The sequence below is a fragment of the Pteropus alecto genome, unplaced genomic scaffold, assembly GCF_000325575.1.
Source record: "Pteropus alecto unplaced genomic scaffold, ASM32557v1 scaffold21, whole genome shotgun sequence".
In the NCBI taxonomy this organism is placed as follows: Eukaryota; Metazoa; Chordata; class Mammalia; order Chiroptera; family Pteropodidae; genus Pteropus; species Pteropus alecto.
In genome coordinates, this window is record NW_006436282.1 from 13,316,607 (window position 1) to 13,339,948 (window position 23,342).

The 23,342-nt window shown below is 35.8% G+C and overlaps 1 protein-coding gene across 1 annotated transcript in view; it reads left to right on the top strand.

Annotated features, from left to right (window-relative positions):
- Nucleotides 1-23,342, top strand: part of HDAC9 (histone deacetylase 9) — a 298,491-nt gene that overhangs the window by 231,891 nt on the left and 43,258 nt on the right. The window contains exons 13-14 of the mRNA XM_025046886.1: nt 4,078-4,198; nt 8,696-8,745. Coding sequence (XP_024902654.1) covers nt 4,078-4,198; nt 8,696-8,745 — 171 coding nt within the window. The remainder of the gene's footprint in view (nt 1-4,077; nt 4,199-8,695; nt 8,746-23,342) is intronic.

Here is a 23,342-nt window from a genome sequence, read left to right on the forward strand (position 1 = left end):
ATTTTCAAAAAATGAGATATTGGAGTGGAAATTCTTGCCTAATATGTCACCACTTTGAAAATGATTAAAGAAAATGGGGTCTCCTCCAGCAGAGGCAGGTACTTTGACTTGTCAAAGTTAAGTTGGACATTTTCTCTTAGTTTGGAACTGCCACAAAATGAGCCCTTTCATGTCCTCAATAATACCAAACCAATGCAATCCATCTGTTCTGCTAAATTATTTCTAGTTCCCTAACCAAAGGCATTGCTTTTTCATGCATTTTATCATGATTTTATGCCCTTTATTATATTTTACAAAAGGTTCTGATTCCTCCAGGGCCAATGAGAACTGATTAGGACACTGGCCTCAATCCAGGCTTTGAACACAGGAGGGGAAGGAATAGAACTGTTTCCTTTTTTCCCTGCTCCTTGGCAGGAAAAAAAAACATGAATCTATACCGTGTGTGTGCTCTGTGTGTGGGTGGGTGTGGGTAGGCTGCATTTTATCCTGTCACAGTATGACTTTGTAGATCATGTTCAGAACATTCCTTCTATAATCAGGTTGCATTAATGGGCTTTATTTCAGAAAGACTATTTCTTTAGGAAAGAACCATGGTGTGTTGTGAGACTCAATGATATGGTCATTTTAAACAGCTTTAGTCAGACTTCAAACCTGAATGTAGACTGACGCTATGAACTGAAAGAGATCATATTCCTCAGTGCTTATCACAGAGTAGGCACTCAGTGCACACTAGTTCCTTTCCTACTTTCAAGGAAGAAGATGCCCAAGTGCACATCACAGAGAGTGAAAATATAATAATGACCCGTTCACTGCAGGGTTTCTTTATTAAGAACATGAAAAACTATGCAATTCCTTTATTAGGCCTATATTAGCACGGTATTTAAGACTTATATTTGAATCTTAAGTGAGATCTCAAGAAATACATAAACGAACACCATATCTTAAATGCATTGCATTCCCAAATATACTGAGAATTCTCAAAAATCCTTTGGGTTAGAATCATAGATGACTTTAGATAGACATCCTGCAGACTAAATATCTCTGAGAACGGAAATCAGTATCCCCCTAAATTATGATTATCAGAGCACTTTATCCTATTTTGTGACTCATTATGGCTGTCGACCTTTGACTCAAAAGAGCATCATGAGAGAGAAATGAAGGAATAAAGAGTACACAGGAAATAGAAAAATATGGGAAGGGATTAAATAAAAATATCTATATTTAAGCGTAAACTCATAACATAACAAATTACTGATGATAATTCCAGAAAGTGAGAACCTTCTTGGAGACCTCAGTTTGAGAGGAAAAAAATGAAATTGACAAATTGAAGACTTCTGATAACAGTGAGGTAAGATGGAACTACTCCAGGAGATCCTGTGAGTTAAGAAAGAAGGAAAGCTGTTGCCATTTCAGAATTTTTAGCTTAGTCATCCTTCAAGTTCCCATAGCTTTGCTTCTATGAGATGTAAATCTCAAAATGTGCTTTCTCCAGATTGTTTTTCCAAGTAGAAACATATTTCATATTCAATTGGTTTTGTTCACTGTTTTTTTCTATAGAAACATATATATCCTGTTTGCAAATTCTATTCTCTAGCACCCATAGAAGCAGAAGATGATTGTTAAATATTCCTTATATTTACTGTAATTATTTTTTAAATACGTATATTTTATAATGATAAAAAGAGCCCATGTGAAAACTTCCTGGGAGTCAAAAAGAAATAGAGAGGGAGGAAAAAAGAAAAATTGAAGTGAAAACTTAGGAACTGTATTACATTTTAATAGTGATAGAGAGGACTACAGTATAAACTAGAATGGAATACTATTTAGAATAAATAAATGCTAAAAAGGCTGGGCCAGATGCTCTATCTTACTGTTATTTAACTGATATCACATAAAGGAATGACTGAGATTCGATAGGTGTCCTTATCTGATTTATCAGCTCTTCAGCTGCTGTCAATAATTGAATCTTATTAGATTATTTTTCAAATGTGTGGTTGATTGTTCAGCCTGAATGTGAGGAGGATTGTAGGAGAATGAGAAAGGAGTTGGGACAAGCATGAAATGTATGGTTGAAAATACATGTGACTAGTTTATGAAAACATAAAGATATATTTCTTATTAATGGTATTTAATGTTCTGCCAGAGTAGGACTGATTGTCTCATCTGATTTGCAGTGCTCTCCGCTCGTTCCAGTTTTAGATGACTCAGACCATGGGGTTACCACTAGTTTTCTTGGGGGATTTAACACCAGCTGAAATCTCACAGTTAAGATGTTCCCTTTAATATTGACTTTGAACTTTCTCCTCCTAATTTTATCTCATTACTTGTCATCTTTTTCTTTGGTTGTTCTGGTATTCTATAAACGTTTCCAAATTTAATGGTTATCATCAAGCCACCGAGGTCAATAACATGTTCCTTTGTCAATCTGAGCAATGGCTGACCAGATGGCCATCATTAAGTTTGCCTTAGTCTTCAGCATTACCTACCCAATTTAATTTCAGTATTTAACATCTAACTGGGAATAATTTCTCTAAAACATATTTTTATTTTTCTAGAAAAGTAAATTGGGTGTCAAAAAAGAGGGAACTTTAGTGCTATGACAAAGAAAATCCCGTAAGCATGTGTTTATTTGACACATAATGGCGCAGTGTCGAGGAGTTTCTGTTTTTCGTCACTCCTGTTACCTTTCTTTTATCCCTCAGGTCTCCTGCTCTCTCACTGTTACATGATTTGCTTTTAGTGGCAAGTACAGCTCTGCCCTCTACCCAGTAAACCCCTAGGAAGTGTCTGTATATTAAGGTTTCCTGGCCTGCTCGATCAGTGAACCACACATCAACAGCAGCTGCATCACCTTAAATTAAGGAGGGTGAATATGGAATCGTCGTGTCCTGCAAGAGGTGTTGTTGTCACCTGATGTTTCCATGTCAGCTGGTGATTTTATGGTCAGGAACATGAAAGGACACCATTCCCTGTGCAGGTTCTCTTTGAATTTCACTCTGCATAGTTCTCTACTAAATATTACCTTACTGGTACTTTATTGTAATACATATTTTAAGTGAAATATTAGTACTCTCTGGTGGTTTTAGGAAACACAGCAATTTCCTAAAGGCTAATTAACTTCGTAAACCAACATGATGTTTACTGAGTTTCGCAGATGTGCCAACCGAGAAAAGTGGCTAGAAAGAACACTTTGCATATTGACTAACTGAGGCTTGACTTAACATTCAGTTTCATCTGTGTTGAAGGACCTTTCTTAGTCGAAGTGAAAGTCTCTGCCTCGCATGTGTATAAAAATATTGACTGAGTCTAGAGTGTCTCAAACTATCTCTGGTTGAACAGCAGTTATTGCTTCTGTTTAATTTCCATTCTGTTACTAACGCTTTCATAGAATATATTAAGAATGAAATACTACAAAAGTGAAATTAAATTGAAGATATATAAGATTATATTAGATTCAACAGACTTAAAAATATTCTGTCAAATTGCTATAAAAGTTTCTAAGTATTCTGAATTTCTGTACAGACCTCATCACAGACCATTCATAAACAGTTTCAGAACTGTTACTGATCCCGTGGGACATACTTTGAGTAACATTGGTCTAGATTAACACTACTGTGAGATGCACACACATGAAATGATCAGATATTTGTTATAATCAAATACATTAAAATGTATTGGTACTTCCTTAAGTCCATTAAGAAACAACTTCTCCAGATAAGTGTAAAATAAGATTTCAATGAATTAAGTCTCAGCTAAACAGTAGACCATATTTGTTTCTAAGCTGGTACTTTCCCAAAGGAGTTAACTATTAATTTATTTGGTATAAATTTCTTTTTTATGCCAAAGAAGAATATACTTTATGTCAATTACCCATTTAGGCATAAGCAATGCATTGGTTCTGAAATGCACGCATTCATTTTTCAAATATTCGTATGGTACTTTACTAAGCAAATTGGTGTCACATTCCTACATGATAAAACTCAGCCCATTATTAATCATCTTAAATGTGACTTGGGGCTTTATTTTCTTCTAACTGTTGTCAGTAGAGTATTGTAAGCTTCTGCTGTTTTCTTTCAGCGAATTCAAGGTCGAAAAGCCAGCCTGGAGGAAATACAACTTGTTCATTCTGAACATCATTCACTGTTGTATGGCACCAACCCCCTGGACGGACAGAAGCTGGACCCCAGGACACTCCTAGGTCTGTATGGGCCTCCGTTCTACTGAGAACAGCACATTCCAGCACTGTCATTAGTCAATGCTGGTGTCAGTTCAAAATACTTGGCAAGCAGTGTGACAAAAAATCAGCTTTTCCATCAGCATTGCTCTGTGGAATGAGTTGTTTACAATGGAAGCCAATGTAGATTAAGAAAATCTTGCATTAGAAAAATTGAAAAAATGACCATAAAAGTTTCATGATGTTTATTTTTAAATTAACATTTATTTGAATAGCATTTGTTCATTGTGTTTTAGCATACAGGAATAAATGCATTGCAGAGTTTGTTTGCTTACATTTTTAAACTAAATGAAAGAAGTTTTTCACATTCTTTATGTAAATTTATTTTCACCTTTTCCATTTGTTTTGTGTTGTTCAGTTTTTTTTCCCATGACCTCAATAGACAGGGGGCATAATACAACTTATTTTAAGTGAAAACTCCTATAACTGTGCCTAGAATACTATATTTTATAGTAAGATTATATTTTAAATCTTAATATAATCTTTTTAATGCATACCTTAACTGGAATTAAATAGTAAAGTAGATGGCAGAAGTAGAAAACTAATAGACGTAATTTTTAGCTAATGTATGATTTTTCAAACCTCTGCCATCAGATTTTAAAATAAAATTAATGTTGCACAACTTTATATAAACTTTATATGAAAGATAGAAATAACAGATTTTAGAAAAAGTTTGTTACAAAACTTTATTCTTAGCTGAAACAATTCTATTATATTTACTTTAATCTTTTATAGTGGAATAACAATACATGACATGGTACTATATACTGAAATGATATTATTTTAAGTATGTTAACTAAAGAAAGGCATTTTAGGACTTTTTCTAGTCCCTTTCTTTCAAATAAACCTGTTTCGTCAGTTCCAAATCACTGGACTCTCTCCCTTAATTCAACAATATTTAAAGTGATTTTATGTTAACTGGTCCTAAACAATTCAAAAGCAAGTATGTGACATATAATAGGCAGGCATCTTGGAAAGCAATAATAAGGGGAAATTAAGAGTCCCCCATAATACACTTATAATACGGCTTTTTAAAAGGAGTGGCAGGCATCCTTCGATTAATGAAGTGAAGGCATACAGGTGAATGTATGTATGCACACATGCATGCAAGGGATGTAATGATAGCTTGGGAAGAAACTGACGGAAAGTAGAATACATAAAGATTACTTAATTTTTAGAAAACATTATTAAAATTTAATGATGAAAACCAGAGTTAAATCTATATGTTAATATAAAGGCAAATATGTCAATCTAAACATATATACTCTATTTTTTTCTTCTTTCTGTTGAAGAAATCAGTCTCTGCACATGTAGATTCTGCATAAAGTACTTCAATTTTTGTGGATACTATACAATGACTGTCTTTGTTTTAACATGATTAATAATCCCACACAGTGTAACCAAAGATGAAGTAAACTAGATGTTAACTTTCACAGTTTTATGAGGTCAAAATACACTTTTAAAAATAGAAGGCTATGTGAATTTTGATTATTATTATTTTTAATTTAGTTAAGAGAAAACAAGTAGCAAATCTTCTCTATTTTTAAAAAAAATATGATCTCAGCCTAGGCATAAATCTAGGTATTTTGGATTTAATTGGGATGAACTTAAAGGTAAGTGTTTGAGAGATGTTCCAAAACAACCATTATTCCACATTTTAAGAGAAAAGACATATTTGTAAAAGAAATGAAGTTTATTTAAACTTTGACAACTTCAAACTACTTATGAAACTTTGCAATGTCATCTTTTTTTTTAAATGAAATTCGACATTCGAACAAAACCTATTTTTTCAAGAGTCAACATATGTATCATTTAAAAATTTCATGATTTAAAAATAAATTCCAGTGTATAACTTAGACCTTGGACAATCTTTTTCATGTACGTATGTATGCGATGAAAACGCCAAGTAACAATAATTTAATTTTTAAAGTTTTAATCCACATAAATTGGCCACTTATCGCATTCCTTTTGAGTATTTATTGTGGCTAATACTCATATAATTGATGATTTTAGAATTAGATACATAGGTAGAGTTTCATAGGCACCTCTCAGGGATCAGTGTGATAATTTCAAATTGTGTGCAGGCTACATGAGTAAAGATAAACAAGGATATTGCATTGTTAGGTCTTGATGTCAAGTATGAAATTCGACTTTGACAATACTTCTGAACTACTTCAATTTCTCATGCGAATCCAGAAACTTAGCAGATTTTCCTCATTCAAGTTCTAAGTGAATAATCCCATTCTTTTAACTTTTCATACATTTTTTGTTCTTTATGAAATTTGAATTCTTGTTTTTTATTTATATTTAAAAAACTAGATTGACACTGCCATGTATAAATGTATAGAAATTGATAGCCGTCAAGATATTTCTCTTTATCATTTTCTTCCACTCCCCTAGATTTCTTTTCCTCCCGCGTTTCCCCCGACACAGATTGCGGGAAGGGGTAGGGGAGGGTGTCAGTGCGCACACAACATTACATTTAAATTCATTCAGTTGTATGAAATTTCTGAGTTGGATTGATAGTACTACTCTTGATAGTTACGTTCTGGAGTTAGGAGGAAGGATTTAAATAAAAGTTTATTATGACCAGACCTATCAGTCTTTGTATCTTGAAAGATATCTATAGCTTATAAAATAATTAGATTTGAAAATGGGTACCATTTATCTCTTTAAATACTCTAGACCCAGTAAGGTGACACTTTAAAAACATTCTTTCCAATTATTTCTGGTACGAGATTTTCCTCAGCATTAATATTCCTGTCGTTCTTACTACCAGTTTTCATTATCTTGTAGCTTGCCAGATTTCAGTTTATGGATAAGGCAATATAGTATATATATATATATATATATAAAAAATTAAATGCAGTCAATTCAGTGAATTAAAATTTTTTACACACTACTAAATTTAAATTATTGATTATTTGGCTCATTTGTATTATGTAAACATTACTAAATATAATTCTTAAGCAACACATTATTTATTTTCCTTATTCTCTTAGAGTTTAAAATTTTTTTTTTACTTTATTCCATTGTAATATTTATCCTTTTTCACTAACTAGAGAAAGAAGAATTCAGAGATTAAAATATATAATATTATATATTTTAATTTCGTATATGACATATGAACACAGCCTAGCAAAATATTCAATAAGACAGTAATATCTTTGTTATGAGCAACAACTTAAGAAAACTTTACCCCTCCCCAAACTGTCCATAAATTTTTTATATATCCTTTACTGATGTCAGTATTTCAGTTTTCATATATTTCCCTGACACGATTTTAGTTGTTGTTGACTTACCTTTTTTCTCATGAATTTCCTTATATATAATCATCTTATTTTTTCATTTGTACTTAAATTTTTATCATTTTCCATTTGTTAGCAATTGCATCTGAAAAAAAACTAATACATTTATTGTTTTCAAAATAAACTTTTTTCTATGACCTTAAAATCTATTTAGTCTTTTGCTAGCATGGTATGTGAATTCCACCACAAACCTGTTTTCAGTTTTCATTATTTCATTGATCATCAGTAGGACAAATGATTTGGGACAGGTGAAATGGAGGTTCGAACCTGTTACTACCACTGATCTCCTGAGTGACCCATTTGAATCACTTCAGAGCTTTTTGACTATGATGTGGAACTGCCCACTGCCTTTCCCTTTAATTACTCTGTAAAGTAGAGTTTAGTCTTAGAGGTTTAGGAGTAGTTAGTTATTTTTGTTTTCTCTATTCATGTCGTAGATAATGTGGAAAATAAAAGTGCAGGTAAACAAAATGATGAAAAATTCCATGAAATATCAATTCTAAGAGATAGTCACAAGTAAGATTTTGGCATATGTTTTAAAGAATATATATTTATATTTACATTATATAGATTCCCAAATAGTGTTATCCTCTTTAGTATGTCATGACTTGCTTGTTTAAACAATTGTGAATATCTGAGAGGCTTATATTATGTTTGGCCTTAGCTAGAAGTAGAAATTGAAAATAAATCTGTATATTTGAATAGACATTTTAATATTAGAAACATTTAAAAAATGACTATATTCAATAAATATTGTGATTTGAAATATTGTATTAGAGGGATATACTCAGTGAATAGCTGAGTTATTCATAATAAATTATAAATAAAAAAGATACTGTTATATATTATATGATGTGTAGACCAGTTAAACAAATCTTGAGACTCAAATTTCATAGATATTTGTTCATGTAGGCAAAAGACTCTACATGTAATATTTTTATTCATTTGCTTTTAGCTCTTACCAATCTAAAATTTGATCAATTTCCTCCTAAGTTAAATGATAAATGCCATGTAACATAAATTGTCACAATAAACAATGAAGAGTAAACACTTATCAAAACCGATAGTTTTTAGTAATATTAATATTTAAAATGTAAAAATCTATAATTATATTCCCAATTTATATATTTGTTCATATCTTCTTATTGTGTAGGTGATGCCTCTCAAAAGTTTTTTTCTTCATTACCTTGTGGTGGACTTGGGGTAAGTATGAGTTTGTTTAATGCTCTTAAATAACAAAGTTCCAAAACTATTTCCTTTGATTTATCTGTTCGATTATGTTTAAGGCTCTTTCTTAGTAAAGGTTATGCTAGACTTCAGGACTGGCTACATAATTTGTAGGGCTCAGTGCCAAATGAGAATGCAGATCTGCTTGTTTGAAAATTAAGAATTTCAAGATGGTAACAATAGTGAATTAAACCAAATATAGGGCTCATCAAACTGTAAAGTCCTGTGTGACTGTACAAGTCACATGTTCACAAAGCTGGCTTTGCTAGGCATATGAGAGAGTTTAACACACAGGTTTGTAGCAGATTTCAATTTTCAATAGAGCGATACTGAGGAAAACGGTATAAACTTCATAAAGCGCCTTGCACTGTGGGATGTTTTGTTTGTGAACCCCCTGAGGCCATTTTGTCTTTGATAATTAAGAAAGCCTTTTGACCCAAGGTATTTATACCACATTGCAAGGATAAATTTGTTCAAATCCAGCAACATATGAAGAAAAATGTCTACATTTTTGTGGATGATAAGAACATTCTATATAGCCTGCAATCTATTTAAAGTTAACCCTTACCAGTAATAAAATGTCATCCACAGAACTAAGTGCTAAGTCACATAAGCGACAACATAATTCTAGGTCAGGTTTCCAAGGACTAAGGAATTTGAGTCAATTAGGTTTCTTGGATATTGAAGGGAAAGAACAAAATTAGTCCTGTGCATGTCATGGTTAGGCAAAATTTTGCTATAAATAAATTTTACACAGGGAATTCCCGTATATTTTAAGCTAATTCTTTCATTTTAGTGATGCTGGATTTATTAAGGATAATCTTTCTATTCCTTCACCTGAGTCTGCCCACTAGAAATAAGAAAGGCAACTACAACCAACATCTGTTTGGACCACACAGTTTACCAGCGTACGACAGAGGCTCATAACAACTTGGTAAAATAGTCATTATTATTAACAGCATTTTGCAGATGAGAACCTGAAGGCTCAAAGTGAGGTTATTTTCCTGAAAGTCACAAGGTGAAGGGTGAGAGACTGAAAATACGAGGTTGGTGTGTGCGCTCATGTAGGGGAGTTCCCAAAGAGCATGTTAGGTCCTTCTGCCACTTCCATCTTCAGCAGGCTGTCCACAGTCCCTGGAGCCTAGCAATGCAGCCACATGGCTAGTGTAGTGGTCCCCTTTGTGTCAGCCCACCGGTGAACTTTGCTTTGTGACCCCCAGCAGAGGACAATCACCGCCCCATATAATCCTTGTTAATTTTTAGCAAACTTCCTGCGAAACCATGAGCTTGCAATACCATTCTAGAAGGCAGAGGACAAAGTGACTTTTAAAATGGGTTTCATTGGCTTTGAGCTTATTTTCTAACATCCCAAGTGGCCATTTTAAAATAATGGTTGATTACCTGCAAATGAGGTGAAGAATAAAACAAAGCTAAGGACTACTTAGTAGGTATGGTGATGGGGAGGAAATCAACACTGTTGAAAGAATGGTGGCCATCAAACTCCCACTCATTTACAAGTACATGCAGTTCATGACCCAGAGTTGAAATAAAGACAGCTCCCTAGAACCCACCTCCCAATTCTGAACCGGGTTGTGCCTATAATTCACTATCTTTAAACACAGAGTAACTCTACTCAATGGCTCTAAATCCATAGTAAGGTTACTTTATTATCGTTAGCCAGAACTGCTCTAGTAAACTCTTAGACGTGCCCAATAAATCATGTCTGCTACTTCTGACATGGAGAGTCATGTCAGATTCTTAATAGCATCCTCAAACACCGACCTAATCCAAATGGTGGCATCAGTGATGGTAATTAAATCTAGCTTGGGCAAGGAGGCAGGAGAACAAAGACTGGATTAGCTTGATTCCATTAATGCTGGAAAAGGCTGGAGAGAGGCAGCTCTATCAAATTGGACTATAGGTCTTCTGGTGGTGTTGATGTAAGTCTAGGTGAGTGTAAGAGAGTGTGCATATGTGTGTGTGCATGCACACGCATGCATGCAAGCTGTTTCTGTTGAATGCTCTATTGAACTAGTTTGATTCAGTCCTTTTGTTTTTTTCAGGAACCAAAGTGTGTTCTTAGATATTAAGGTACCATCTCACCCCTAATATTTTTGGTTTTGGTATAAGTCCTAAGAGAAACTCTGGGTCCTCCGTATTTGTACTAGTCTCAGTTTTTGCCTCCAGCACAGTCTTATACATATTAAGTATGTGAAAGATACCAATATGAACTTGGAGTGGCCCAACTTGGCAATAGAGGAACACCCTAGAGAGCGTGGAAACCACTGAAATTGCTTTTGTCTTAGGCACTCTTCTGGTTCACATTATCTAAGGTAGACTTGTTGATTTAAACTCTAAAATACTTAATGCTCCCCGATTGTTAAAGTAAACTCGTTACCTAGAATATATGCTTTCCTACTAGATGAGTTTATTATACACCTACTGAAGGCCTATGATTAATTGGATTTTGAGGAGACTACCTGGGACATTATGAAATCAGAAATCTCCCCCAAAATTCCATGTGATAATTCAACAGTGTTGTTCATGTAGCTCAATGGGTAAATGGTACTTAAGATGCTTGCTTTAAAGTGTGCTCTCCTGAGTTGCATTTTGAGCAACGATCTCAACGTTTCCGAATTCCTTTGTGTTTTTTTCTCATTTTGTTTAGTTACTATGGCATGACTCATTTCTGATTACTGTGTGATTGCACTCTAAGAAAATGCATGAGTTGAAAAGAGCATTTTACCAAATCCCAGACCTTGGTTATCTTATAGTGAAACAGATAATTAAGGGACTCTGGAAACAAAAGCCAGTACACGACCACTTTAGTTCTCACTCCTCAGTGTATATCACTAAAAATAGTGATCATTTTCCTGGCCATCTGACCTGCTGCTGTGTGAAGAAATCTTGAAGTCATTTCTCAGCTTTATTTTTCCCTCTTCACTTGATAGGCCACAAAAAAACCCCCACAAAAGCAAGGACGAGCAGGCTTTTATGATAATGTCGTCATCAGCTCCCAGCTTCAAACACTTCTGCGGCTTTTGAGTTGTCATTTATAACTTGGAACTGAATCGACCCATAATTCCCCTGATACACTTAGAGAAATTGATAACAGACTCTGCACTTCTTTTATGGCTCGGAGGAGGCAACTCCAATCACATCACTATTGGCAGGCAATATTATTTTTTGACATGGTTGTAAAAGTATAAAGGGGCTTATGGCATTTGTTTAGATGAGGAATGGGCTCTCAAGCTGTGCTGGGGTTTACAGGACCAGATTAGTGAGAAGCAAAGGGAATATGATGTTTGCAAACAGGATATGATTTTATATATAAGTTTGGGTTTCATGCTCTGTTCCCTGGGGAAAGCCTTGCAGACAGCAGAGAATTCCACTTTTATCCTACAGCAGACAAGCTCCTAGTGCCAAAAGGCAGAAAAATAAACGTGGTCAGTGGGCAGTGTCAGCCCCTTGATTGGAGGAGGAGGAGCTGTGGAAGAGGCAGAACAATTCCCTGGGAGGAATGAGGAATTGCAGAGCATGGGCAGAATCTGGGCCAGCCTAACTGGTCAAAGATGTGCCAAAAATGAGGCTCTGAGGTTTAATCAAGGCACTGTCTCTAGCAGCAAGTCAGTCGATCTGTGAACACGAAGCCGGCTTTTTATTACAAACCTTTACTCTGTCCACATTCTATTTGATTATAGCTAACTCTGACACACTGTGGGGGTTAGGGATGTCATTTCTGTGATTTGGGGAGGGAGAGATGGGGAGAAGAATTAGGTGATTGTGGGGAGGTAATTTAAGGCTCATTTCAATTGCTCTGAGGTTTTCGGCAGACATTTCAGTTACATATTAACTATACTCACCATACAGGAGGCAGGTTTGGATGAAATGTCTCAAATTTTCTTTCATTCTGTCAGATTTAAAATGTAAACTCTCCCTTCTGATATATAAAATTTATATATAAAAATATTACATACGTATATATATATTCAGAAGAAAATTCTGTTATTTCATGCTACATTTATACCCTCATATTATTTTCTCATTTAATATACCACATTGGTCCTCCACATTCATTCTTCCCAATAACAGTAAAAAAAGTTCCTGAGGCCAGCCTTTGAAAGGACTGCTTTGACTTTCTCTGTTGTATTATAATATCAGGGAATGATTTATTATATGACCAAATCATGGCTATACAGTTAAACTCAATGTACAGATAAGTTTGGTTAATACATGTTTTTCCTGCTATTTAGAGTGGTTTTCTTGGAAACAAAAGCATTATTTTAGAAGGCATAATATATGCCATCATAAGAGGAGTGAAAGGCAGGAAAAACGAGATAAGACTTGTTGCCAGTGGTTCAACAAGGTGCAGGAGTGCAAAGACTAATGAGATAAAACCATTTTCCCAGTTGCTCATAGCCTTTTCATTGGGTTGATTTGGATAAATGTGCTATGGGAGCACAGAGGCAGAGACTTCCAGAACAGAAAGAAATGAGAGGTTATATGGGGGTTACTCAAGCAGACATAAGCTAAATCTTCAAGAGCAACTAGGAATGAATGTGTTTGTATGAGTTTGGGGGGCAGTTATGAGTGAGGGGTGGAGGGAGGCATCCAGGCATTAACTGTTCAGGCTATAATAGCTCACCATATTTTTGACAATCGCACTAAGCAGTTGCTGATTAATAGAGAATTTTGTTTCTTCAGAAAATCCTAAAACAAAACTTAAAGCCTGTGCCAAAATTTGGGTGGTCCTAAAATTTTGATATCAACTCAGGAACCCCTTCCTTTTATCATAACTATATGCAGCATGTGTTATTCCCACCCATTTTTCGTGAGCAGGCACAGAGCCTTTTGTTACCGCCACAGAAAGAGGAGGTGGTGGCATCTGTTTCTCACATGCAAATCAGGATAATGTTCATTACCCTCGTATTAATGTTCAGCTCAAACCTGGCTCGCAATCAGGGCTTCATTTCCTCCACCGCTGCTATCAAAGATATATCACAGTCCTTTTCCCTCCAGCACAATAAGAGGAGCCACCCTGAGTTGGAATCTCTCTTTTCCTCATCTCTCCTTCATAATTGTATTTGGATTTTCATTAGATTTAAACTTGATGCAAATAATACTAGCAAGAACACCCCCATGGCACCTGGAAAAAGTCAAACAGATAAGCTACCTTAATAAAATTGTTTGGGAATTTTGTTTCATACTGTGGATTCTACAAAAAAAGATAATGTTGCCCCAGACTTGGAAAATATAGTACAAAATGTTATGCTAGCCAGGGAATTCCTTCTAAATAACAAAGCAAGTTTCCAGTATTGCATAGATTTTGCTAATTGTGTGTACTTGATAATAGTTGCAGGGATGTAGGCAACACTCCCCATAGAGACAAACATATATGTTACTCTGTGTTTACTATAAAATGCAAAACTTTATAGAATCTTTAAGTGTCTGATGTCCATTGCAGAAAAGAGGAAAATTAGAAATGAAAACCTTGACTTCCTCCTTAATTCACTTAGCCATAGCATCCCATCTGCAATTAAATTCCTTTGGTTGCTTCGACATTATGGCTAAGGACAACAGGATGCATTCTGAAATTTCATCTTCATTTTCGTATTGAAAATAAACATGACTATAACAAAGCTATTGAAATTCTTCTGTTGTCAAAATGAAATTATCATCAAAGCTTTACGCATGTGGTTTCTACATTCTCAGGACCACAATATCTGTAAACCCCGGGACCGCCGACCACACATGGGAAGTAGCGTGGGGAAAACAGTGGCAATGATGGGGACATCCATGAGACGAAGGGTAACGTAGAGCAAAACGGAACAACCCAGCAGCAAAAATGGACAACAAGCAAGATCAGACGCAAACGAGAGTGTAAGCGAGAGGGTGACTGATGTCTGGGAAATTTTCCGATAGATTTTACAAATTCAGAGAAAATAGTGTGAAATTTGCACTTTGAAAAACAATATAAATAAAGTCACTTGCGATATAAACAGTTCAAATCCACACACAATATCTAAAAAAAAAAATATATATATATATATATGCAACTGTATCAACCAAAGTAATGTCAATAGGAGGGAAAAAGAAAAGAAAGCATGTCCATTTCTGGAATTTCTTATTCTATTATTTTTCTCTTTTCTGTGTGTCTTGATTATAAACATTCAGAAAAGAAGAAATTGTACTTTAGATTCTGAAGCGATTAGTTGCTGAAGGTAAATGGATTTGAGGAATTTTAAGCTTCTACCTAACTCAGGAAATCTATGGGTCTATGAAAGAAAAACTCAGAAATTATAACAAACTTGGTAAATTTGAATATACAACCATCTGCTGATTGCCACTTCAAGAAAACATAAAGCCTTAGGTCAAACAAAAAGTTAAAGTTAACAAAGAAAATGGAACTACCTAAATAAAGGAATCTTGAGACAGCTTCTACATTCTGCAGCCTGAAATGCAGCTAAATCCAGCCCCACCTCAGTCTTTTATTTTAATGTGAAAATACTACACTTACATTTCCCCTTTGTCATATTTTTAAATAGTTCCAGATCCAAATATTCATTCTTGTAACAAACTAATATCCAATGCATAGTTTTGTCATGTCATTATTGGTTTTGTCATTGTGAAATATTTTGAAAGAAAATTTAGTAATGCATACCTACTAAATTCTCAAATAATTGCTTTTCTTTCAAAATCCAAAACTAAGTTTACTAAATGCTTAAGACATAGCAGGCAGTTCACAGCAGGGTCCCTAGGAATTAATCAATCACTCCAACCCCCCAAGTAGAACCCATAGCTCCTGACTCCTAGGCCAGCAGCATCATTATGACTATGCAATGTCTTATTTTTAAATATTAAATAATAAAAAGAAAGGACTTTAAATGCTAACCAATGACTCACTTATCTTAGAAACAAAGCACACACTGAACCATTCATTGTTTTTATGAAGATTAATGAGACTATTAAAATACTAATAATACATTTAGAATGATATACGTCCAAGATCGCTTGGTTAATTCTGTTACCATATTCTAAATAATATATATACATGGTCTCTATGAATATTTACTGTGGACACATATGTACATATCCTTAATACCGATCTGTAAAGACTTCTCAAAATGATCGTATACCAGTTCAAAATATGATCATTCAAAGAAATAAAAAAAAGCTTGCAAATAGTGAAATTCTTTGCTACTAAAGAGTACTTTTTTTACTCTACCTGTTGCTTCTCCCTTAGACACTTCAACATCCATCCATTCATACATTAAATAAATGTATTGAGAGACTCCCATGTGCTGCATACAGAGCAATCTCTAGCCTCAAATTTTTCTCTTACATTTTGATGTTTTTTCCTTTTTGATTTCCACTTATATCTCTTATTATCTTTAGCATTAATTCTCTATGTAAACCTTCTGTTTCTAGTCATCAACTTTAGAAATACATAAAGTTAAAAGAGATAGAAATTGAAGGTAATCAGAATATCTGCAGTCTCAATTGAGATTCAGTCATTCTGTGAAAGAAATCTTTCTACAAGATTTCTCAGATCTTCATCCTGAGACTGAGAGCTAGCAAGTGCGGTATCCAGCATCAGTCCACTCTTCCATTAATAACAAGTAGGGAAGAAGTCAAATGCCAGGTACTAATTGGCATATACTGGTCTCTGTGCCTTTGGTACTTGGTATACTCAAAGCTTTTGGTAGCTAGTACAGCTTGGGGAAGAATTCATTCATTCATTTATTTATTTAACCATTTATTTACACAATATTTATTGAATGCTTATTATATGCCAGGAACTGCAGATACAGCACTGAACAAAACAAGTTCTATCCTGATGGAACTTATATTCTGGTGGGGGAGACAGGCCAGTACAGATTAGTTTAAATATGTGTGTGTAATAAATGTTATGGAGAAAAGAAAGCAGGAAAAGGAGTATGGAGACTGGTGGGGCTGTGAGACAGAACTGGTAGTAGATGGGAAGTATTGCCCTTTCAAGATTAAAATTGATGGGTATGGGATCGTCTTGGCTTCTTGTGATGACTAACTTAAAGTCAGAGAGGTACAGGGAATAATGAGATCCGTACTGAAGGTCTAAGGCAGAATGATGGGGGAGCAGTTAAAGTTCAGGGGGTGAGAGGGGAGCTTGTCAAGACTGCTCAGACAGTCTGAGTCCCCATCTTCACTTCAGCCCACAATAGAACAGCTAGATAGAGCTGTTCTATCCAGAACACATAGAACTCTTGGACTTTATTTATTTTTTATTTATTTTTTATTTTTTGGTAAAGCAAGTCAGAAACTTTATGCTCTGCTCAAGGAATGGAGAAGGACAAGCTTATGCTTTAAAGATCCCTTCTTCCTGATACTGGGGAATTAGGAAAGTCGTAAAGGGTGGAGAGGATTGTAGGTAGGTGGTTCAGGGGTACAGATTTCTAAGGAAGAGTGGAGAGGGCTCGGCTTTCCAAGGGAGCATGTGCGGTTCTCAAACTTGTTTGGAACATACCTATTCTTCGCCTCCTTTTGGACTCCTGGATTGACGTGTGGTGATGTAGAGGCAGGCAGGCTGGATTTACAGACACAACCTGAGATCCTGTGACTTCCCTTAAGATCTGACCTGAAGGCATGGAGGAGCTTGAGGGTGGGAGCACAGTTAAAAAGGACTCAAAGATGTGGGACTCAATAGTGGGTCCTGGGCTGAGACATCTGGGGGGCTCCAGATCTTAGCAGCATTATGTGCTTTGGGGTTCCTAGTCCCTGGGGACATTATTTGGACATAGTTTCCTGTATAAATTGTGCAGCTGCAAATTAGATACAGTACTCTAACACCTGCCCATATTCAAGCATAATGAAAATGCCCAGACATTTGCATGACATTTCCCAGTGCCTTTTCATGTGCATTCTAATGGCTTTTTGAATGGCACTGTTCTGTTGTGGCCTCAGTTGTCTCTGACTGATCCTTGCTAATTTATATCTGAGCTGAAAGATTCGGAATAATAACTGATTTGTTGATCCCATTAGGTTAGTACACAGACCAAAAGATGGAGACTTCTCATTTTCTTCATGGCCATTTGTGTGTTGCATGTATATAATGCAAGGAACACAAACTTTGGAATCTGAATTTCGGGGACTTTTCTTACTACTGATTTGTCAATTTCTGGTCTTCAGTATCTTCAATATTAAATGAAACAAATCAATTTTAAAAAAATGCTGGCTAAGTTATTTAGGGCTGTACTCTAATCATATAAGTAAAATAATAATTTTTAACTTTGACCCTATTGGTGTCCAGAAGATTGACTTTAATGATGAGATTATCTTTTAAGTCGAGGGACCTAGAGAACCCTTTAAAACATACCTTATTGGTTCTTACATAACTGGGCTGATTCACAGCCTCACATCAGAGTAACTATTCTCCATATGCAGCTTCCAAAGATAACCTACCTTATCTCTTTTAATCCTTATAACAATTACAGGAGTCTTATTGCTAAAGGTCTAACTGAGGCTTCCTATTCTACAGAAAATGGAACTGAGGCTCGGAGAGGGGAGTAAGTTGTTCAAGTCACACAATTAGTAGGTGCTGAAGTAGGAATCTCCTAATTCCCAAGCTCTTAACCACAGTGCCATGCAGACACAACTCACCATAATTTCAACCTCATATGTTTGTCAGCACTCCTTTCCCAAATGAGAGTAACCAAAGCCATAAACACACACACACATACACACACACACAATTGTTTCTTTTGCTAAAAGCATTCTCTTTATTGAAATTCCTGTAAAGTTTTAAATCCATGTACTCAGACACCATTAATTTGGGGTAAAAAATTATTCATTATGCAGTTGTACACAGCATTTCAACCCTAACCAGAACACTGAGAAATCTCTGCTGTTGGGCAAAACCACTGTGAGATGAATAAGAGAGAATCTCATTTCATACACCAACTGAACCAACTGAGTCAGAGTTAATTTTATTAAGCTGTGCTTGGTAAGAACAGGGCTCTAACACGCACTGTCTAGAGAATAAAAATGTTTAGCATATTATGAAATACCATTTACACAATATGCACATTAGTTTAAATGAAGAAACAGGAAAATACTGAAATGGTATTACTTGGCTTTAACTCAATCTTCACGGACCAGCAGGTCACTGAATCTGTGAATAACAATGGGGACTTGCAAATTCCTTGACTAGTTACATAACCCACAAGAATCCATATATTATTTGGCAAATGCTTGAGTCCAACAGCATCTTAAGTAAGGATTATTCAGTTCTTAAAGTGTAATACTTTGCCACAACAAACATGTACCTTCGTTTCTTGTTCCTGGCAAATAAATAGCAAAGAGAATTTTTTGAAGATGAAGAGTAACTAGAAATTACACATGCAAGGTCAACAGAGCTACCAGAAAGCAGTCGATCATACTGCGAGGGGGTTGTAGTAGAGCATTAGTGTACGTGGCACGCCCTTATCTCCTCCAGCTGCTGCATTAATAGTTCACGCCTTCTGTCCATATGGAATATCGGTCACAGTATTCATTCATCATATTCATGGTTTTACTTGGAATCCGAAGGTCCTCTCTGTAGCTGCTCTATTTCTTTTTCATCTCACCATGACTAAAGAAGCTAAGGTGTGGGCATTATAACCTACAAGTGATCCCAAGGGAATGGGCTGTCATTTATGTGTTCCTCCCAGCACTGAACAAAAGAGAGGAAGCATGTGGGTTCACCCACCCATTGTCATCATAAATCCATCCCAGCTCCATTTCAAAGGTCTCAGGGTTTCAGCAGAACATCTAACATGAAATGAATATATACATTCAAAGAGCTGGCATGTTGTATCACATGGGAGAAAGAACACCCATTGTTACAGGCTGCAAGCCAACCGAAGAATACAATAAATACCGTAGGTCCTCAGCCCCAAAAGATGACTCTCATCATCATCCTACAGGACGGAAAAAGTGATGGTCACCCAGAGTTACAGAGGGCTCTCGAGATTTTGAAGTGTTGCTACCTAAGTAATTGCAGAACTCTCTCTGAGTAGTTTAATGATTTTAGTGGATGTCCTTCTGCCCAGCCCGAGTCAGAAAAGCCAGCAGTGCAAAGTCTCTATTAATGATGATTATTCACTTATCTGAGCCTCAGTTTCTTCATCTGTAAAAGAGAGATGGTCAAGCCTCTCTCATTGCATTATTGTGAGGATCAGATGTGATGATATAGATTATCAATGGCAGCTGTGTGTAGAGACTGGGCCCTGCCCCACTCTGACAGGTGGCCCTAATTAGGTCTGGTTTTGCAGAGAATAAATAGGCTGCTGTCTCAAGGGTATGATTTCAAAGCTCTTCAAAGCTCTGAAATCCTGAATTCTCATCTGCCATACGTACCCAACTGATGTTCTACCATTGGTGCCATGGCACTTTCGGGAGACTAGTAAAGGAAGAGAAGGGCATTGTTTTTAGAAGCCACTGTGATGAAGCACTTGGGCCAGGAAATTTGATTTAGAAATTAGAACATTTGGATTCAAGTCTCCACACTGTCACTGCTTCAAAAGTGTTTCTCCCCTCTAAAGTGTAAATTCTAAATCAACAGATCTGAATGGTGTCTGAGATTCTGCATTTCTCACAAACACCTGTGTGTTGTCAATGCTGCTGATTCATGGAGCATACTTTGGCAAGATCCTGTATGACCATGAATAGGCAAATCATTTAATCTTTCTGGGCCTCAGTTCCTTTACTTTTTTGAGGTAGAACTGAGCAATGAAATGTATTTTGTCATGTTCTTTGGGGGTCAAATTAAGCATACTTGGAGATCTGATTGACAGAATGCAATCTGTCAATCAGGTTTGGGCAAATAGGTACAAGGCGGGGAAGTTTCTAGAAAGGGTAGGAGTGAACTATGACAGCAGTGGTCCAAGGTGCTAGAGGCGCTCCAGGTGTTGCCGAATACCAAGCCAGGGAAAGGAACCACCTAATGCTAGCGAATGAGAGCTGCGAGTCTAGGTACTAACTAAATGAGAGAGAAGGGTTCTTCACTAAATTATATCTGTATTGCAGGACTTAAATGGAAGAGAGATTTTATCTCATTTTAGATTTTTTTTTTAGCCACATCAAAACCTTATCAAAAAATGTATCACTGTAGAATGAATTTGTTCTAATTCATTCTAATAACAAAAACTTATTAAGTATCTATTATGCGTCAGACCCTGAAGATATAGATACCCATCATGCTGTTCTCATACCACTCAACACTAGCTTTCATAGTATACCATTAAAAAGAGATCTATTGAACAAACAATATAGAAAATCTTTTTAAAGTTCATATTTGTATAAGTTTGCTCCGACTGCCATAAAATACACCACAGACTGGTGGTTCATTTAGAAATATATGTTCTCACAGTTCCGGAGATTGGAAGTCCAAGATCAAGTTGCTAGCAGGATTGGTTCCTTGTGAGGCCTCTCTTTTTGGCTTGCAGATGGCTGCCTTCTCTCTGTGTCCTCCATGGCCTTCTGTGTGTGTGCACATCCCTGTCTCTTCTTATAAGGACACCAGTCATATTGGATTAGGACCCCACCCTTATGACCTCATTTAACCTTAATTACCTTTTTAAAGGCCCTGTCTACAAATACAGTCACTTTGAGGAGAATACAATTGAGTACATAACAATATCCATGTCTAGGTTTGCCCTTGATTGCAATCCCAACTCTGTGCCTTATCAACGGTGTAACTTTGTTCAAGTTACTTAACCTCTCTAAAGCTCAGTTTCTTCTTTTGTAAAAAGTGACTAAGTAATACATTTCTCAAGCTATCATGGGGCATAAATTAGGTAATGTTTGTAAAATGTTTGACATAGTGCCCAGCACTTATTAGGTGCGCCCTTCTGCTCCCTAGGCCTTTCTTTAGATGCTGACCAAAGGTATTTACGTTTTGCTTTCTTTGGGTAATAAATTTGACCTTACTACTTTTTGCATTGAATCTGGTAATAAATTAGGCTTTTCTCTCTCTGAATCTTTGTTACTCCCATCCCTCACTATTGCTATTCCTGGAAAGAAAATATCTGCTGGAATCTTCAACTCTAGCTGTAAGAGTGGAGGCTCAATGATAGAAAAATATTGAACTTCTCAAATACCTCTTAAGTGGAAAAAGTAATTACTCTATTTCCCAAATCAAATAAGAAATTTGGCTTACAGATGCCTTTATACATGCTGCATAGAACTTAAAACTGAATAGGCTATGTAGAAAAACTAAAACTTCTTAGAAATTGAATCAAGATAAAATAATTTCGATGGTTTAAAAAATATTCAGTAATTTCTAAGTTACCAAATCAAGATGCCATATGAAGAAATATCTGGTCCACAATAGATGATTCATTTAAAAAATATACTTGACCTGCTGCAATGCAAAAGTTGAAAAGATTTAATTTCTTTTACAGTTGAACTTTTACATAACATGACTAAAATGGCACGGAATCAGTACTTTTTCTTTGTTGATCCTGGTGTCTGTCAGGAGGTTTCTAGGGGCATCTGATCATTATTTAAACTTAAATTCAATTATTCAGAAATGCCCCATGGCCCTACCAGCAGCATAGCATCAAGCAAGAGCTTACTAAACTGCTTAGTTTTGGCTGAGGAGTTTTGGTTACTAGCTTTCAGGGTGAAATAGTCAAGGCACCCGAGGAAGAATCGTGTACTGTATTAGCCTTGCAGAGTGCATATGAAACCTGTTCTGTTAACGAACAGGTTTGTTAGTATGACATCTAACTCTGGGAATATTTCCGAAAGGAATCAACAAGCTGCGTTTAGATTATACAAGGAGACTGTGCCTAAATTCCTTTTCTTTTAAGTTATTTTATTTCCCTTTTAAATACTTTCACATCCACTTCCAGTACAGGTAGCTTAATTTCTATCATGTGCAGCTTTTCAGAGCATTAGCTTTGTTTCGGGTGCCAATGATTGAGCTACGCTGGATGTGCTTGGAAAAGGCCCACATTCATTCAGGAAACTCTAGTTGAACTAGATCCATATGTAGCTAAAAAAAAAAAAAAAAAATGTAGCTTTCTGATTGGAGATAGTTTCTGGCTTCCAGCATTATCACATATGATTTTGTTTTTGATGTGCTGTGAAATAGAAAGTAATGTTGGAACCAAAACTTTGGAATTTTTTTTTTCTGGTTAACATTTACTGAGAACTTATTACTTTCACCATTGTGTTGTACTATGTTAAATACTTTACATTCATTGACTAATTTAATGCTAACAATACTCTTATGAGGAAGGTAGTATTATCTCAGTTTCCCTTAAGACTTGGAGTAGTTGATGAACTTGCCCAAGTTTGAACAGCTCTTTAGTGGAAGTGGTATTTTTCAAAGTCCCTGACTCTGAAGTCAACAAAAATAAATAAGGTGTTAACAGCACTAAATGTTGTTGATACCCCTGCTAAAGCTGCCACCCAAAGGACTGGAAAAATGTAGAAGGAAACTTTGTCCAAAAATTAGTTTCTTGGGATTTCTGTTATGAAGCTCATTAGAAATCCTGACAATTTCTCCAAATCCTGGGGTTATGGAAGCCTCTAGGTACAAACTATTGGTG